The sequence below is a fragment of the Brachycentrus maculatus genome, unplaced genomic scaffold, assembly GCF_059751285.1.
Source record: "Brachycentrus maculatus isolate JH-2025_06_01 unplaced genomic scaffold, ASM5975128v1 h1tg000089l, whole genome shotgun sequence".
In the NCBI taxonomy this organism is placed as follows: domain Eukaryota; kingdom Metazoa; phylum Arthropoda; class Insecta; order Trichoptera; family Brachycentridae; genus Brachycentrus; species Brachycentrus maculatus.
This window is the reverse complement of record NW_028280843.1, coordinates 2,320,122-2,337,500: the sequence shown is the minus strand read 5'-3', so window position 1 is coordinate 2,337,500 and position 17,379 is coordinate 2,320,122. Positions and strand designations below refer to the sequence as shown.

The window sequence follows — 17,379 nt, the reverse complement described above, 5'->3', positions numbered from 1 at the left end:
ATCCTTTCATTTTAATTTTTCTGTTATTAAAAAAATATATTATTGTTTAGTTATTTATTGCCCACAACTCGGCTGTCCAAATTTAAAACACAGTAAGGGACATTTTTTTGTGGTAAGTTTATTTGCATTTTTGGACTAAGTAGAGTCTACTTAGTCCATAAATGCAAAAAAAAACGTGCTACAAAAAAAATGTCCCTTACTGTGTTTTAAATTTGGACAGCCGAACTGTGTTATCATAAAAAAAAACTTTTAATTGTTCAGAAAAGTTTAATACATAATTAGAAATTGAAATATTTACCTGAAATTCAAATGCAACAGAACAAAATATTTTTCTTGCCAAAATAATAACTTAACGGCCCTTTATGAACGTACTTGTTAAGTCCACTACATTACTGCCCAAATGCAACAAACTGTACCCTGTACATTCAGGTTAACTAAATTACAATTATTTTCGACGAGCCGAAGATGAAATCTAAAAACAGATTTGTTTTAACAATGGCACAGAGTGTTTATAAATTATCAAACACATTTTACTTTACAATTATTTATTGTAAAGAAAGGAACCCCAAAAGCTCTGGTAGCCAAAGGGTTAAAAAATATATACAGGAGTTGTTTAATGAGCAGATGTATTTATGAATAAATTAGAGAAAAAATATAATTTTACTACATATCTTTCTGTAAATACCCAGTTGTGACAAGCATTTAGTATTTTAAAGTTCAAAATTAGATTAAAGAAATAAAATAGGTAATATAATTGTCAATGTTACCTAAAATTTACGATATTCCCTTATCGAAAAATGCTTAGTCTTTTTTACATCTATAATTTATCTTTTATAACGATTCCTTGAATCCAGAATTTTTGTATTACAAAGATTTGAAAACTCTGGTTTAAACTAAATATCATATTCTGGCATCTCCTAGTGTTTTAATGATTCTAAAGAATGTTACATACAATATAAAAAGCGCTTTTCTGTTTATTTCACAAGAATTTTTAGAAATGTCACCCGTAATTCACACCATGCTTGGATATTGAATGTATGTATGGAAAATTTATAAAAAAAATATCAGTGGTTTGGGTGTTCATAGGCAGAATGGTGAACATTGCGGTGCATCAAGTGATTGCTTAAGCCAGACGATGACAGGTCGTAAGCCCTGATATACAGAATTCCATTTCCCTTCTCATAAAAATCGCATCTTTATTGAGAGATATATAATATATTTTAATTCCATTTTTTTATCATCAGGCTGCTTTTGTATAAAGCTACACGAGGGACCAATTTTTTAAATTGTATATATGTCGCTTAGATAACAGCTTTTCCCCATTGTTAATTTCATTCATTGATTACAATATTTGTAGGAATTGGTGTATAAGTCAAAAAACTGTTAAAAAATGATGTTCAGATTTTTAAAGGGTGGCAATATTTAAAATTTAATATCCTCACTCCTTTCAACAACGTCGTATATCAAAAAATGTAAAATTTCAGTTGTGCATGTTTTCGGAATGCCCAGAGAATGTACTATATCCCAGCAAAAGCGGCATATTTTTAACTAAATATTTACCCGCTACAGGGCAGAAAGTGTTGTTTTTGCATTTTGAAGAAAAGGTATTGTTTAATTAGTTTTTTAAATATAACTAACTAACCATCACGCCGCTTTCCCGCAGGGGTAGGCAGAGAGAATAGAACGCCGCACCACTCTGTCTTTGCAAACATTCTTCGCCTCTTCCACGTTCATGTATCTCATACATACCCGCTGATTTTTTTATTTTATTTTAAATATACTAAATATTTTTCAAATGGAGAGAAAACATTCAGGTTTTACCTAAAAAGATCTGTTCAATAAGTGTCTTGATATTTAAACTTTAAAATATGTTATATTTTTAAACTTTAAAAACGATCTGAAAAATCAAGTTTTTTAATATATGACATTGTTGAAAGGATTGAGCAATATGTGCTAAATGCTTCGTTAAAAGAATAAGGATCTGTTTTCGAAACCTCTTATTGTATACTTTTTCAAAAATGCAGGCTAATTAATGCGTATTTTTGTTTTTTTAGCATTATTTTAATAAATTATAAAATATGTGCCAATCATATTATAAATGAACATTTAAAATAATGTAATGTGAATTCTCCAATGCTTAGTTTTAAGTTTTAGGATAAATAATCTTATAATTTAATACTTGTTGGATATTTTATAGTCTTAATAAATAACTTGGCTCTGTAATTGTTTATTTTATATTTACAAATATAATTAAATATGAAGAAATTTATAGATTTTATATATCATGCATTTAAAATACAGTGGAACCTCGGTATACATCCTTAATCCGTTCCAGATCATGAGACTTATACTAAATAGGACGTATACCAAACGTATTTTTCACATAAGAAATAAAGGGAAAATGATTAATCCGTTCACAAAAAAAAAAAAATTGGCATATTATACATTGATGTGGTTATTTTAAATAATTTAAACACTGCTTAGTACTAAAATAGATAAATGTGGAATTCGGGTTAAAACAATGATGAATTTAAACAAAAAATTAATATGTAATAACTAAATAAAGAAAACATAAAGTCTTTATCGTTTCATATCACACGCGCTCTAGCGACAGACATGGCCTTTCACAATTGCATGTCAGAGCTACATAAATAAACAAAGAACTTAGGTGAAATACATGAACATTTAACCTCACTTTACCTTGGTGAGAAGAATCAAGTGCTCATGATGCTCAGGAGATGTTATTGTTTGGAAGTAAAATCCGCTTCCAGCAAAACATCAGGAATTTGACATTCTGACTTATTTTAACTAACAAGTTCTTGCACGCACGCAAGTCGTATTCCAAACGAAGGTCGTATACCAAGCAAAATGTTTCCCATCCAAACATAACGTATACCTACCAAGTTCGACTTATTCCAAACCAGACGTATACTGAGGTTCCACTGTACTCATTTACCTAACTTTTTTTTTTAACACCGCATTTTTTAAAAATACTTAAAAAACAGTAGGTATTCATCGTCATACAAAACTGCTTATACCCATTGGAGTGCCTCTCACATGCCTGGAGCCATTCTGCTTGTATCTTATACCCTGCCCTTGGACTTAAAATTTCATCACCAAAGAGGAGACACTTTTTCATCCTGTGCCGTTGGTCCCCCTGATGTTGGCAATCACTCTGGCAAAGGCTTCGCTATTTTAGGAGACATTTAATGTCATACAATATATCCCGTCATCTACCTGTAGTACCAAATGAATAGTCATCAAACTTCAGATCAATTTGCGTAATTAGCTGTGTTCAGTATTACAGGACATAGCTATTGAATGTGTACCTCTTGTATGTACTATTATAGTAAAAACTTGTTAATTCAAACTATGATAATAAAAATTTCCGTTAAAAAAAGGTTGCTTTTCCATCGATTAAAGTTACTGACTTCATTCAATGGTTGTATCCCTTTTTAAAAATTTACCAAATACTATCAAAACAGGTTTGTACATAGAATATAGATAAACAATTTTTCTATTCAAATTTCGATCTATTTAATCTCAAATTATCCAGCTTTCGTTATATGTATTGTCTTTGTGTAGGGAGATAATAAAATAATATTTAAACTTCAGTCGTAGAGATTTTCCAAAACTATTCCACTCCACAACTGTTTATAGCTCTGTGGGACCTCGTATTGACATTATGTACGTGATTGTATTTTTATTTATTTATTAGTATTTTTCAATATTTTTATATCGTAATATTTACAACATTACTAGAATGAAATTATGGGGAAATTTAGTCAAATGCAAAAGAAATAAAAAACTTTATATTTAACAACATTTTTTATTAACTTCAGCATTCTATATATCCGAGGCCAAACTTAAATATTTTTGTTTAATGTTACAAGAAGTAACAATAAAAAAGGTGTACAAAAAATTATACCTTTTTAAATTTTGAAAACTAACATGAATTCTAACATCAATGTTGTATGTAAGATGCCTGCAAATACACATTTATTATAATATACTAAAAAATGAAATCAACATTGCCCAACACCACCACACAACACTAACATTGTCTATTGTGACACAAATTATTGCATACAAAGTTACATTTTCAAGGAAGTTAGGCGAGCAATGGAATCCAAAAGTTCAATACTACCACTTTACTACTCCACAGGCTAATATGTACTACTACTCGGATACACATTTGGATTCAAAGGATAAAAAACATATGGTAATTTCAATGTTTTCTCTTTTATTTAGTGACACCACAGGTCAAATATCATGTACGTAATAAGCGGTTTCAACCTGCAAAGGTATATGCGACAAACAAATCCTAAAGTAATATTTTATTGGCATTGAAGCAATTGCAAGACAATAATGTGCATTTAATGCTTTTTCGAGGCTGGTGGCTTTTATATGTGAATATGACATAGTTAACACAAATTGAGACATTTAATAGAAATATATAATTAGTTTTAATACTTTAAAAAAGATATGCATGAGGTGAGTAAATAAAACAGAAGTAAATTAAATCAATTTCTCAATAATAATTGAATTTATACTCAGTAAGCGGATCATTGTGCAAATCCTTTACTATTTATCTCTCAACCAATCAAGACCAACTTCCAAAATGCTACAGTGAAACTTTTATATCACATTTGCTATCCGAGAACATAATAATTATACGCACTATATTTACTTTTCCGACTTACAAGGTAAACAGCCATGACATTTTCTCAAAAGTCACCTCGCATAAATTAATCTAGTGTACAAATAATTTTAAGATGCGTTTCACTAAGTGTAAGATTTGCGGCGCGTTTATTAGACCAAGATTTATGTTATATAAAAAAAATCAAAGGAGAGTCAATATTAATTTCGATATTAGTAAAAAAATAGTAGAGAAGAATTTATGAGAAATAAGATCTTTTCATAAAAATATTTCACACTCATTAAACGGCGACCGTCTCGTTGTGTATTTTTTAACTGTACATTCAAATGAAGGACAAAAACTTACTCAGGTTTTAATAATTAGTCTATAATTTTTACATTTTACGAAATATCAGACATTATTTTTAATCTAAACCAAGAGGGATATCAAGCACGGCACGGCGGGCTAAGAAGTCTGGCTCGGAGTGGTGAATTTGGGCTGGATGATGGAAGTCTTCCTGATGGGGACGGTCTCGGGGGTGGGGATAGTGTCTCCTGTGGGAAGCGCCCCCTTTGGCCCCACTGCACTCTTCAGGGGGCCCAGTCCTCCCGGCCGCTGCTTGGCCATCTGGTAATCGCCCGAGTCAAAAAACTTTTGCTACAAAATAAACAACCATATTCATTATTCAAAATAAACATGAAATGCAACTTATATCCATGCAAGATTTGAATTCAAAATACTGTGAAAATATAAGTAAATTATGTATATTAAAGTAAAGAGCTTAAAATGGTATTTTGATAATTTAAAGGACTCGAATGATGATCAATAAAATATTTAAAGTTAACTTGCGTATAATAATGTTAATTTTAAAATTGATAACTTTGACCACCAAAGCAATTTGCCTAAAGTTTGTTTTTAAAAATGAAAATAAATTGTTTAAAACATTCAAATATATTTATTGAAATATTAAATCATCTATACCTATATTCATTAAGGGGCTAGAATAGGAATATACAAATAACTCATTTTACACCTAAGTATTCGTTAAAGTCTTGTAAGTTACTCTTACCCCTTTGGCGAGCCTTTTTTGTAAGAAAGCTGTGTGTCCGCCGGGACCTCCCGCTCTCCCCAGTACTGCTGATGGAAACTTTGCTTTCAGTTTGGCTTCTTCTTGTTTTTCCAGCTCATGTGGCTATTAATGATAAAATGTAATCATATTCTATAATACTCTGACACAGTAGTTCTGGATAGGTGACAAAATCATTTACATAGAACAGGGGCATTCAAACTGACCAAGATAAACATTTTACATTTGACACTTCCTCTTCACAACCAAACCACTTGATTATTGTACAACAAGCCGTTTGCTCCTGTTTGGGTTAAAGATTTCAAGATTCCACCACGAACCTTAATCCTACAAGCCCTTATATATTAGTAATTCAAAATGTTTCGATATGAAATTGTATTTAATTTCAATTTGTTTGTTAAGTTACTCAAATTTTATTTCTGAAAATATTAACCTGAGGAATTAATAATTATGAATAATGGTACACCCCACAAAATTTCTCAAGCTATACATTACAAAGTTTTGTAGTGACATTTCGAGGCAGAACTGCATTTTATATAAAATTAAACAACTGTATATCCTTTACCACTAATTTATTTAACCAGTAACCGGGTTTCGTCATTACCGAAATCATCACCAGTAAGATGATATTGGTAATAATACAACTCGGCCATTAATTAAATAAAATAAATAAAAAATTACACAGTTGTTGTTTTATCATATTTGTTAAGCTTGCTATGGCAAGCCTGATCGCAAAGAATGCTCTTTCACCGGCAGATCAAAATTGTGAGCAGTTTGAAGGGTGAGATAATGTTTAAAAAACTAATAAAATATTTATTCACAAATAATATTTTTCACAATTTCTTCTCCATAAACATTTATTTTCCAGTTTTAACTAAAGCCTACCTGAGTAACTTTAAACTATATCATGAAAATGGCACAGTTACATAGATTATTTAAAAAAAAATTATAACACTTACATCTTCGTTGCCTTCTAAAGGAATGTCTCTTGAATCACTCATATTAATTGTGTCTGGAAATAAAAGAGAAAAAAAAAATGAATATCGAGATTGTATGAAAAAGGTTAAAAATTATAAAGCATTAAACTCATTCACTAAAAAAGTTCATACTCTAAAATAAAAGTATGCAAAAATACATTTTGTCATTCATAGCATATTCATTTTCCAAAGCTATTCCACTAAAAACATATGTTGAATCTTAATTTTAAAATATTCACAATCATAGAGCTACAATTGCAGCATTCACATATTGCACAATGTGAACAATACATGAACAGATAAATGAAGCCTGAAAAGCTAGAAAGACTGAAGAGTCACCAAGCTCGATTAAAAAAAATAAAGAATTGAAATATACAACATCTCAACATCATATATAGAGAAGATGGAATGCATTTAAATCATCTTGATACCCGGTGATAAATAATCTGCAAACGATCAGAAATATTTAGAGAGCGGTATGATATAAATCATAAGTAGTTAAAGTGATAAAAAAATATATATACAGACAGCACATAAGTGCTAATGATGGATGCAGTTCGGCAGCCAAATATGGAGGGGACAAATATAAAGGCCTCAATAAAAAAATAAAACAAAATTTGTGATGCCACGAATTTGCCATTGCAGAATACCTGTTCGCATCACTCGTCGAAAAACAAAAAATTGTGTTTTCTCAACTATGCTGCAAGTTTGGAAAAATAAAACAGCAAAATTGGTGGAATTTCATTTGCCCCCTTAAATGTCTGTTGAACTGTGGATGCTACAATTCAATTTAAAGCATCAGCAAAAAGTGCGTAGCATATAAAATCTAGAAAATTTATATCTATCTTGTCATTTGACAGTAAAAAATTCATTTACGACTGTAACTCCGTGAAATGCCATTATTTAAATTGTAAAATTTATATTTTTCACATGTATGAGTGCATTTATTATTATGCCAAATGTTTCTCAGACCATATTAAATAAATAATTAGTCGAAATTTCGATTAATATAATCAAATTAAACCATTAGCCCCTTTCGCGACTCTAGATAAAACACAATGTAAGAAAAAAATACATCACCAAGAACAAAAGTATTCTTTTCTTGGTGTCTCACCACGATGTCTTACTACATTGATCAGACACTTTTATATTGCATTGAATTAAAAATCAAATGTGTATATAGCACGTGTATATGATGAAATCAATTTACGAAGGTGTAAAATACACTTGCAGTAACTGAGAATTTTAAGAGAAAATTAAAAAAAGATAACCAATAAAAACATGATAATTGCAGCGTCCGCTTTTTTAAAGAAAAATATAGGTAAATAATGGATTTTAATCTAAAATTTACAGTAAATAATTATTAACGTTACTAAAAACTAAATAATGCCATAATTTCATACATAAAACGAATGACAGCTCAATAAAAATGGCGTATAAACACCAAATTCGACATTTGACAAAAATATTAAATGTAAAAGAAATTATTTTTAAAATGTATAATAACCTACCTTGTACAAAATTTATCGCAAAAAGCAATGATATTCTCCGTAAAATATAGCGGATAAACGGCTAACTTGTAACAAAACTAAATGAAATCAAAACAGCAGCGAGCACAGACGATCGACAGTTTTTTTCGAAATCTATGATAGATGGAATATTAGCCAAAGACAATATCGTAATTCCAGATCGGTATGGGATTATGTGTTTTTTAAGAACGCTCCTCTGTGAATAAATCGTATTGTCTATGACCACGTATAGAAACTTAAAATTATTTATCGAGACCTATCGCGTTTTTTCCTTGGGAAATTTGGTTCAAAACAAATAATTTTGACAAAGAATAACCTGTCGATTTTTTCGTTCAAATCGGGTCGTGTATCGCGTTTAAATCCGTTTTTGGCAGTGACTGTTACCAATTATTCCAATAATATATTTTTAAAAATGTCTCTCGTTGCATACGATAGCGAAATAAGTGACAGTGAAGAGGAGCAAGAAAAGTGTCATGCTGAGGAAATTAAAGAACCGTCAATTGCTTCACCTGCGGTGGATGGTTTGTGTTAGATTTTTTTTAAATTCCATTAATTACAGTTTTCGACAAAATGTGCGGTAAACATCGATCAATAAGTGTATGGAGGAATTAATGAATGATCTAATAACCTGCACAACAAACTCTGAACACAATCCTTTCAATTTTGAATTTTGGGGAATTGGGGAATTTTGAAAATTTTCTGTCTCAAATATTCAAAACCACTCATGTAACATAAGTGCGATTTGTTTCGCACAAACCCACGTATTAAAAAAGTATTGTTTATTAACTTAAAAAAAGTATTCACTTCATGAGTTCTGCTTATGTGAAATATGTATATGCATAAGTAAAGTATATTTTTTATCGTTATTGATTTCAGGCGGAAATATTTTTAAAGCTCTTCCCCTTCCCAAAAATGCAACGTCTAATTTAAAATACAATGAAGATACAGAAGATGAATTTTTAAAAAAGAAAGAAATTCCAACAGAACTACCGGTAAAACCTGCTGAACTTCAAAAGGCATCCGAACGGAAACCAGCCAAAATCTTTCTTCCGTCGCTCTCTAGCGTAAGCTTGTGATGATTCATTTTCACATAATGATATACTGGCATAAAAGTTATTATTAATGTTATTTTTTTTAGTTTGAAGAAGAGAGCGAGAGCACACCTGTTATAAAATTTCAACCATCCACAGTAAGTAAAACAATAAATAAAAATATTCCTCTGTGGTGTAATTTCTACAATCAAGTAATTCCTTCTTAAATGATTGATCTATGCCCTTTGATTGGACACATCAGTTTCCCCTTTAACACTTATTAACCGGACATTAAAAATTGTCATAAACTCCAGCCATAAGTGTAAAAGAGAGCACTTATGTGTAATTCAAACTCCATCGATCCATTCTTTTACACTATCATAGCTTGGGTTTAAAATTAAAAAGCGCTAGGTAACAGATAGGTTTATTTAAAACAAATTCTCGTTAAAAATTACCCTAACTATTCGCATAATATGAATTAGAAATTATTGTGTATGTTTTGTGTTGACTAAATCTATTCTCCATTGTAAAATTTTATGACACATTGTCTTATATAAAGTAATATAAACTTCACAATACAGGAACACAAGTCTAAAAGCATAGATTGATTTCTGGAAACCATTTTACCAGTACTAATATATCCTTTTTTTTTAGAAAGGAACTGGTCTGCTTAGTTTGTTACCTCAACCCAAATCGGCACAAATTATGAATAAAGGTAAATCATTGTTGATACCCGATTCAGTTAAAAAGAAATCCCAAACAAGCAATAGTTCCATAAATAAAACAGCACCAGTGAATAATAAGGCTCCGCAAAAATTGTCATCACTCATAAAGTACGACTCTTCAGACGAAAGCGACCACGGTGAAAATGAGGTTGATTTCTTTTCCTTGAGAAAAAGGTCACCTCCAAAAGAATGCTCCGATGATATGATTGCCGAGATCCCTTATATTAATGGTAACATTAATGAGCATCAGTATGCTGAGGAAAGCATCCGACCAAAGCCAATTATTAAAGAAGATAGCGTATTAGATAATGCTCATTATGATACAGTACAAGACCCACCGTATGTCAATCCATCAGCAAGTAGCAGCCAAAACACTAATATGGAAATCGATAATGATACAGTATGTAATTTTTCTTAAGTCTTAAGTTTATTTGGGTATTTTTAAGAATTTATTGTGCATGTTTGTCAGTACTATTTTTTTATCCGCCTCTGTGGTGAAATGGTTAGCGTGTTTAGCTACCGTGCTGGAGGTCCCGGGTTCGATTCCTAGGGAGGGGTCAAAATAAATACTATTGATTTTACACTCCAATATTATGCTGCTGAACATCAAATAATATTCAATATCCACCAGTTGATCAAAGATTGCAGTTACTATTTATTTAATATTACCCTGGACTGGTTCCTGAAGCGCAAGAGTGATCACCTTGCCTTCATGTAAGTAACGATCAAGATAACACTGCGTCAGTACGATGCAGTGCCCTATGCACCATTGGGTGCGAATAAGGGTTAGAAGAAGAAGATTTTTCTAATACATATTTTTTTAAGATTAACATTCAAGTATTATATTCACAAATATTTCAATTTCATACTATTTTTGAAGGTCCATGTGACCTATTATAAAAAAATTAAAATAAAGTTTTAAAATGGGTAAAAACAGAAACTCTGACTTGGAGTCCACGACACTAACCACGGGACCACAGCCCGGTTTTATCTTTTAATTAGTATTCTAATAGGCATTTTTCTTCATTTGACCCTTATTCATGTCTAATGTTAGATAGGGTACTGCATCAGATTGATGCAGTGTTACATGCTTACACTTGATTACATGCTGGTAAGTTGATCAGCCCTGCGTTTCCATTATCAGTCCAAAATAATATTAAAGTAAAAATCAGAGTTTGAAAATTAACACTTGTATATCAGGCAGTGTAGTGAACAATGTTACGAGTTATAAATTTTTAATTAATAATGGTAAACAGATATTAATATTTACATATGTATTTTTTTTATGTAGTTGAGAAAATTATGCGGTAGCCGAGCAAGGCACAAAGGAGAAAATATGCAAATAATTGATATTAATCAAAGAGAAATATTGCCCGATCCTAGAGAATGGTTGACCAAAGCTTTGACTGAAGATAATACCAAACGAACCTCATCGAGTAAAAGACGCGGAGATGAACCAACTACACAACAAAGACGTAAACATCAAATAACATACTTGGCACATCAGGTAACACATTGTCAACCTATTGTACATTTAGTAGCACGTAATTTATTATTGAACTCGAATTTCACAACCTATTTTTCTTTCTAGGCAAAGGCAAACGAGCAAGAGTTACAAAACCAATGGGCTAATAATCGACTTTCAAAAAAACAAACACAATCAAAATATGGCTTTTAGTATTATTGTATGTATTTTACTGTAATAGTAAATATGTAGTATTTTTATAAAAACTGCTTGTTTTATTTTCTTTTTTAAACTTTTCTTGGCCACCGAGGGTACATACCCTCGTTGACTTAGAACTGCATAATAATAAACATTTATTATTTTTTTGTTTTAAAACAAACTAACTAACCATCACGTCGCTTCTCCGCAAGGGTAGGCAGAGAGAATAGAACGCCACACCACTCTGTCCTTGCAAACATTCTTCGCCTCTTCCACGTTCATGCATCTCCTCATACATACCCGCCGATTGTTTCGACTCCTAACCTGACCACTTTCAAGTATTTGTCATACTTGATCGTGACAAGTTTTTCTCGGTCTTCCTCTGCTCCTTTTTCCAATTACATTCGCCTCATAAATTTGTTTTACCGTTCTTTCCTCACTCATTCGTTTTACATGTCCAAACCATCTCAACACACAATTAATTAAAACACAATTATTCTAATTGGGTAATTAGTATTTTTATCATGTTTCATAAGGTTTAGAATACAATTGAATAAATTTTACGATTATATTTTGTAATTTTATATGAAACTTGTAGGAGTTATATTTAAAGAAAACTATTAAAAACAAATTCATTATGTTTATGACACAAAAAATATTGATAAAAATCAAAATGAAAAGACGAAAATATAAACTCAATAATATATTTTCTAGAATACAGATTTGGTATAAGTGCTTTACAATCTCCTTGCTTTTCTCGGTCTCGGAGGATCCCATGATACATGAGTGGCATCCGTAATGCTTATAATATTTAACCCACCCATTTGTAATCCTTTAATTGCGGCCTGAAAAAGATGATAAAAAAATAATTGCAATATTTGTTTTCCATGCAAATTTATAATTTATCATTTATTTATTTATTAAAAAAACTACAAATTAATTTTTAAATAATCTCTTACCATTCTTCCCGGTCCCAAGCCTTGTACCCGGACTCTGATAGTTTTATATCCCATATTAGTAGCTTTCTGCAACAATATTATCTTTGTATTATTGGCACTTTTATAAAAATTAATTACATAGAAACATGTCTGCGTATTAACCACTTTTAAGTGTTTTGAATTACCTAACCATCCAAGTGACTCTGAAATCTAGCTACGGCTTATGCAACACCGCTAATCATGGCCCTGCTTAGGCTCAAAAAGTTTTTTAGCCCATACATACTTGTGAGTGGATTTACTCTTTATGTTCAAAGTATATCATTATTACTATAATTTAATACAATTCACGAGTGAAAATTCTAGGTAAAAATACTCGCAACATTTTAATAGAGTAATAAAACAACAACTATATTGTCCGACTGTATAGTGTAGTGGTCAGTGCGTTTGGTTACCGTGCTGGAGGTCCCAGGGGGGTCAAAATAAATACGGTTGATTTTCACTTTCATATTTATTAAACCTTTCCAGGAGTACAATAATTGATGTCCGACTTTCTCTGGGGAGTGGGTTTTTTTCCATTAAATATGTATTTTTTAAATGAAATCTTTGTATTATGAAGATAAAAGTTATGTAGAAATAATTTAAATAAAAATAAAGCTCTCCATCTCTAGGTTATACTGTATGACAAAGTTAAATACAAATATCCACAGATGTCATTACTATACAAATTACATCACACCAACTGACAGGTAGACTTCGACGTTCATTAATATCGATACTCCTTTGAGGAAAATTCGCACCAACGTTCATTTACGTCCATACTCCCGGAAAGGTTAATATCAACCTGGACTGGTACAAGAAGCGCAGGGGTGATCGCCTTGCATTCATGCAATTAACTAGCAAGATAACACCGCGTTGCTATGATGCAGTGCCCTATGCACCACTTGCATAAGGATTTAAAAAAAACTATATGGCTTCTTTATGTCACCAGCGACTATGTTTCGTTGTCACCTTCATTGACTGACTGTTCTATGTTACTCTATTCCACTGAGAAATACTAAAAAGGTATACCTATATAATATCAGTCAGTAAAAATTAACACAAGATAAATGACTCGCTGATTTTGAAATCTGTTTTTATTTTTCTGGAAATAGCATTTATTTAAATATAATTTTCTTTAACACATCTTATTCAGGAGGCAAGTTTTACAGTCCTCAGTCCGCCAATCGCCGTTTGCGGTAGACTGTAATCACAATTACCTAAAAAATTATCGCAGTAGCGAGAGAACGTTTTGTGCTTGTTACATTGCAATATTTATGGTTTATAGTGACATCTATTAAAACTTTATTATAAGAGGATAACTCAGGACTGTCCCACTCTTACCAGTGGTACTACTTTTTAGTAAAATATAGATTTTTTTACAAATAATTACTTTTAGTCTATATTAAAAAATTATTAAGTGCATGTGAGAAACTAATTGATAAAAACATAATATTGTAGGTGAGTGTTTATATTTCTTTTTTTTAAAATCAGATACATTTGAAATGTTTGATGATTTATATGCTGTCATGATTAATACATTATACGAGCGGAATACGCCCGCGTCATTCATAAACGCTCAACTGGCCCCTCACATCTCTCAAAAGTTACTCACATCTCAAAAATGAGATGTGAGTAACTTTTGTTGAAACAATTAAAAATAACAAATTAACTTACCGAACCAATACTGATGGCTGTAGCTTGTGCAGCAATATTAGTTCCTTTTCGTGTATTCTTAAATCCTTCAATACCGCAACTTCTGATCATAGCTGGTACGCCTTTGTCATTTGTTATATTGATAATTGTATTGTTTTTGGAGACTCGAATATTACAGATAGGAAGGTTTTCAAACGGTACTCCATCAAACAGTCTCAAATGCGATGTGGCATTTGGAAAGACTAAATCCTTCCTAAAAAGAAAAGTTATTGCTTAAATTTTAATTTTAATTAATTTTGAAGCTGTGGGAGGGGCAAACGGAGATACAATTATTAGTGTATTTATAGCGTAGCGAAAAAACTTCAATAAAAATGAATGAATAATATTTTTGATGTGACTCGAGCAGAGGAGAATTTTTGTCATTTGCTTTTATATTCTTGACAGATATCCATTTGTCCCACTCAACAACTTCGTGGTCTTAAGTTTTAGGAATCGTGCATGTGTCAGTTTCTTAATATCAATTACGAATCAGATTTATAGTACTCTCAGTGCTCGATTTTAAAGTTGGATTATATTATATTATAACCTTACTTTTCAATCATGTAATCGATATCCACAACTCGTTCTCCTTCAGTTCCTTCATCGGGTGCAGGTAACGTTTTGTAAGACCATCGTCTATCGTCTTTCAAAAGGCAAGAGCTGATTTGAACATAGCGAGAAAAACATAGGTTAGGTTCTCTAGCATTTTTGACAGATCTAAATAGAGATCGGAGCATAATCACGAAGTTGTCCAAATACTTTAAAATTAAATTTATTACAAAAAGATATTCAAACCGATCTAAGATAGTTCAAAAATAAAATTGGTTTCCAGAATACGGCCAGACCAATTAGAGATATTTTATTAATGTATGGCAAGTTTAGTTCCACAGATGTAGATGGATGTAGTCTTTTGTCTTTTGACAGCTGCCGGCCGAAGATGCTCCATAAGTAGATAGATAGGTTAGATAGATTCCCCCGGATATTTGCATAAAAAAGCGAGTGTTTTTGCCTAGAATTTTCACTCATGAAAAACATGAAATTATAGTAACTTTAAACATAAAGAGTAAATCCACTCACGAGTAAGCATAGGATAAGAAATTTAAAAAGTTGAAGCCTGAGTAGGGTCATGAAAAGCGGTGTTGCATAAGCCGTAGCTAGATTTATGAGTCACTTGGACGTTAAGTAATTTTAAAAAAATACATAAAGTCCGTATTTTTTTTGCACATATAGAAAAACAGTGATTGGTGATAAATTGATAAAATGTTAATTTTTTTTAAGTTTGGCTATTATTTGAAAAAATGCATTGATAATTCAATACAGTAATGCAACTCAAATTAGTTTGTTCCGTGATGCGGTCCATTTCCGAGAAATACACCGTTTTCGAGAGCAGTTGCTCTCGAAAAAACATGCATTCCTACGACCTTGTCAATATAGTGTATACAATAAACAATAGCAATCCAAAAACATGAGCTTACTCCAACTTCTATTAGTGCAATTTATTATTAAAGCTTCATGAAAAATATCCTTACAGTAAAAAATATACAAAATTATTCAACTTTGTGGAATGCCGGAGCTATTTTAAACACCCAAAACACGCCAGCTCACATTTACTAAACTAAGAAAGTTGGGGCTTGTGCGCTCGTATACCTCACCACCATCACGGAGTACCTGGCTGCCAAGGTGTTGGAGTTGCCCAGCGATGCCGCCAGTGACAACAAGGAGACCAGCATCACCCCCTGCCGTCTGCAGTTGACCATCCACATTGAGGAGCTCAACAAGCTCTTCTCCGGCGCTACCATCGCTCAAGGCGGCGTCCTGCTCAACATCTTGGCTATGCTTTAGCCCAAGAAGACCGAAAAGAAGGCGCAATAATACGACGGCTCCGCTTTCTCCCCTTCAGACTCAGCTGATTGACGACTTTTTTTCTGAAATATTTTTTTGCATGTGTCATTTTCATAATCCATATCTGTATAAGCGCCTTTGAGGTAGTATTTTGCGAAAATGGCGCTATATAAATCATCCAAAATTATTATTATTATTATTATGTAGTGGCTGCTACAGACGGAGCAACCGAGATGGAATGTATTTTTTTTTTAATTACCTAAGCCCGAATTACCCGAGGCGGAATGGATATGACGCAAGGATTTTATACTAATGGCGGCTATAATTTTTTTTCTATATTGTCTCTGGTCCACCACGTTCACGTATGAATTTTGGGATGACGAGGACTACTAATTGGTAAATATTACACCGCTCTTTCACATTTATGACACGAACGTCAATACGTAATTATACGGCGTGTTAAAATTGATACGTGTACGTGATGGACCAGAGACAATATAGAAAAAAATTACAGCCGCCATATGTATTCCGGCTCCGTCTGTATAGACAGTGGACTTTTTTTTATAGGCGTTTTATAGACTTTCTAGTATAATTTTTTTGCTTTCTAGTATATAATATAATCATTGCAGTTGACTAGACACTAGATCAGGGATGGCGAACCCTTTTTGAGCTTGAAAGCCATTTTTTTTTTCAATATAAAAATATGTTTCTTGCCATATGCCATAGAAATATAAATGCATCAATGTTTGTGTAACTTCAGATTTTTAATGTAAACAAGCATTAATACATCGAAAAAAGTTTTTATTAATGGCAAAATAAAAGAAATAAATTAAAAATAGACTTTTTCAAAATAATGTACAACACTAAAAACTTCATAATAATTGTGATTTTTGTTAATGGATCCTAAATACCATTTTTTTTAAATATCGGTTTCATAGCTGGTAGCTTTTAATAGAATACAAACAGTTGTACTTACTTTCGTCTGTAAGTCTACACTTTAAAAAAATGTATATTCACTCTATTTTTTTTCTCTTCATTCGCGTGCCATGCAAAATCGTCTCGCGTGCCACCCATGGCACGCGTGGCATAGGTTCGCCATCGCTGCTCTAGATAAACACAAGCATATATTTATATATATTGTATATACAGTGGGTGGCCAAATTATTAAGGACATTTGTACTTTTCTGTAATTTTCAAGTTTAAATGAATTTTTTGGT

The 17,379-nt window shown here is 31.8% G+C and overlaps 4 protein-coding genes and 1 pseudogene across 7 annotated transcripts in view; 3 read left to right on the top strand and 2 right to left on the bottom strand.

Moving 5' to 3' along the window:
- LOC148310725 (tubulin gamma-2 chain-like) overlaps positions 1–2,220 on the top strand; it is an 11,692-nt gene extending 9,472 nt beyond the window's left edge. For both annotated transcript variants that reach the window (XM_088257947.1, XM_088257946.1), the window contains exon 10: positions 1–2,220. This exon is cut by the window's left edge and continues 366 nt beyond it. The gene's annotated coding sequence lies outside the window, so the exon portion shown is untranslated.
- Positions 2,221–3,815: 1,595 nt separating this feature from the next.
- endos (endosulfine alpha) lies at positions 3,816–8,347 on the bottom strand. Of its 2 annotated transcripts, none has more exons than XM_088257952.1 (4): positions 8,215–8,347; positions 6,686–6,738; positions 5,709–5,831; positions 3,816–5,296 (listed from the first exon to the last, which is right to left on the bottom strand). In XM_088257952.1, exons 2-4 carry the CDS (start codon positions 6,725–6,727, stop codon positions 5,105–5,107), a joined length of 357 nt encoding a protein of 118 aa, XP_088114078.1. In that variant the 5' UTR covers positions 6,728–6,738; positions 8,215–8,347; the 3' UTR covers positions 3,816–5,104. The 2 variants fall into 2 exon arrangements, with proteins under 2 accessions (XP_088114078.1, XP_088114079.1); XM_088257953.1 differs by lacking the exon at positions 8,215–8,347 and adding an exon at positions 7,784–7,802.
- A 113-nt stretch (positions 8,348–8,460) lies between these two features.
- LOC148310723 (proline-rich protein PRCC) lies at positions 8,461–12,226 on the top strand. 2 transcript variants are annotated; one of them, XM_088257949.1, is made up of 6 exons: positions 8,461–8,753; positions 9,109–9,296; positions 9,371–9,421; positions 9,918–10,388; positions 11,280–11,495; positions 11,580–12,226. In XM_088257949.1, exons 1-6 carry the CDS (start codon positions 8,645–8,647, stop codon positions 11,664–11,666), a joined length of 1,122 nt encoding a protein of 373 aa, XP_088114075.1. In that variant the 5' UTR covers positions 8,461–8,644; the 3' UTR covers positions 11,667–12,226. The 2 variants fall into 2 exon arrangements, with proteins under 2 accessions (XP_088114075.1, XP_088114074.1); XM_088257948.1 differs by having other exon boundaries at positions 8,461–8,759; positions 11,580–11,734.
- Positions 12,227–12,341: 115 nt separating this feature from the next.
- mRpS11 (mitochondrial ribosomal protein S11) lies at positions 12,342–15,274 on the bottom strand. Its single transcript, XM_088257950.1, has 4 exons — positions 14,873–15,274; positions 14,303–14,534; positions 12,611–12,676; positions 12,342–12,496 (listed from the first exon to the last, which is right to left on the bottom strand). Exons 1-4 carry the CDS (start codon positions 15,055–15,057, stop codon positions 12,389–12,391), a joined length of 591 nt encoding a protein of 196 aa, XP_088114076.1. The 5' UTR covers positions 15,058–15,274; the 3' UTR covers positions 12,342–12,388.
- Positions 15,217–16,192, top strand: LOC148310721 (histone H2A-like; annotated as a pseudogene).
- Positions 16,193–17,379: the final 1,187 nt, after the last annotated feature.

Coding starts and splice junctions, on each gene's coding strand:
- endos (XM_088257952.1), bottom strand. CDS start 6,727: ATGAGTGATTCAAGAGACATTCCTTTAGAAGGCAACGAAGAT. Junction 5,832..6,685: donor CTTTAGAAGGCAACGAAGAT/GTAAGTGTTATA, acceptor TATCATTAATAG/CCACATGAGCTGGAAAAACA. Junction 5,297..5,708: donor AAAAAAGGCTCGCCAAAGGG/GTAAGAGTAACT, acceptor TTTATTTTGTAG/CAAAAGTTTTTTGACTCGGG.
- LOC148310723 (XM_088257948.1), top strand. CDS start 8,645: ATGTCTCTCGTTGCATACGATAGCGAAATAAGTGACAGTGAAGAGGAG. Junction 9,297..9,370: donor TTCTTCCGTCGCTCTCTAGC/GTAAGCTTGTGA, acceptor TATTTTTTTTAG/TTTGAAGAAGAGAGCGAGAG. Junction 11,496..11,579: donor TAACATACTTGGCACATCAG/GTAACACATTGT, acceptor TTTTCTTTCTAG/GCAAAGGCAAACGAGCAAGA.
- mRpS11 (XM_088257950.1), bottom strand. CDS start 15,057: ATGCTCCGATCTCTATTTAGATCTGTCAAAAATGCTAGAGAACCTAAC. Junction 14,535..14,872: donor ATCGATTACATGATTGAAAA/GTAAGGTTATAA, acceptor TTTTCTTTTTAG/GAAGGATTTAGTCTTTCCAA. Junction 12,497..12,610: donor GCTTGGGACCGGGAAGAATG/GTAAGAGATTAT, acceptor CATCTTTTTCAG/GCCGCAATTAAAGGATTACA.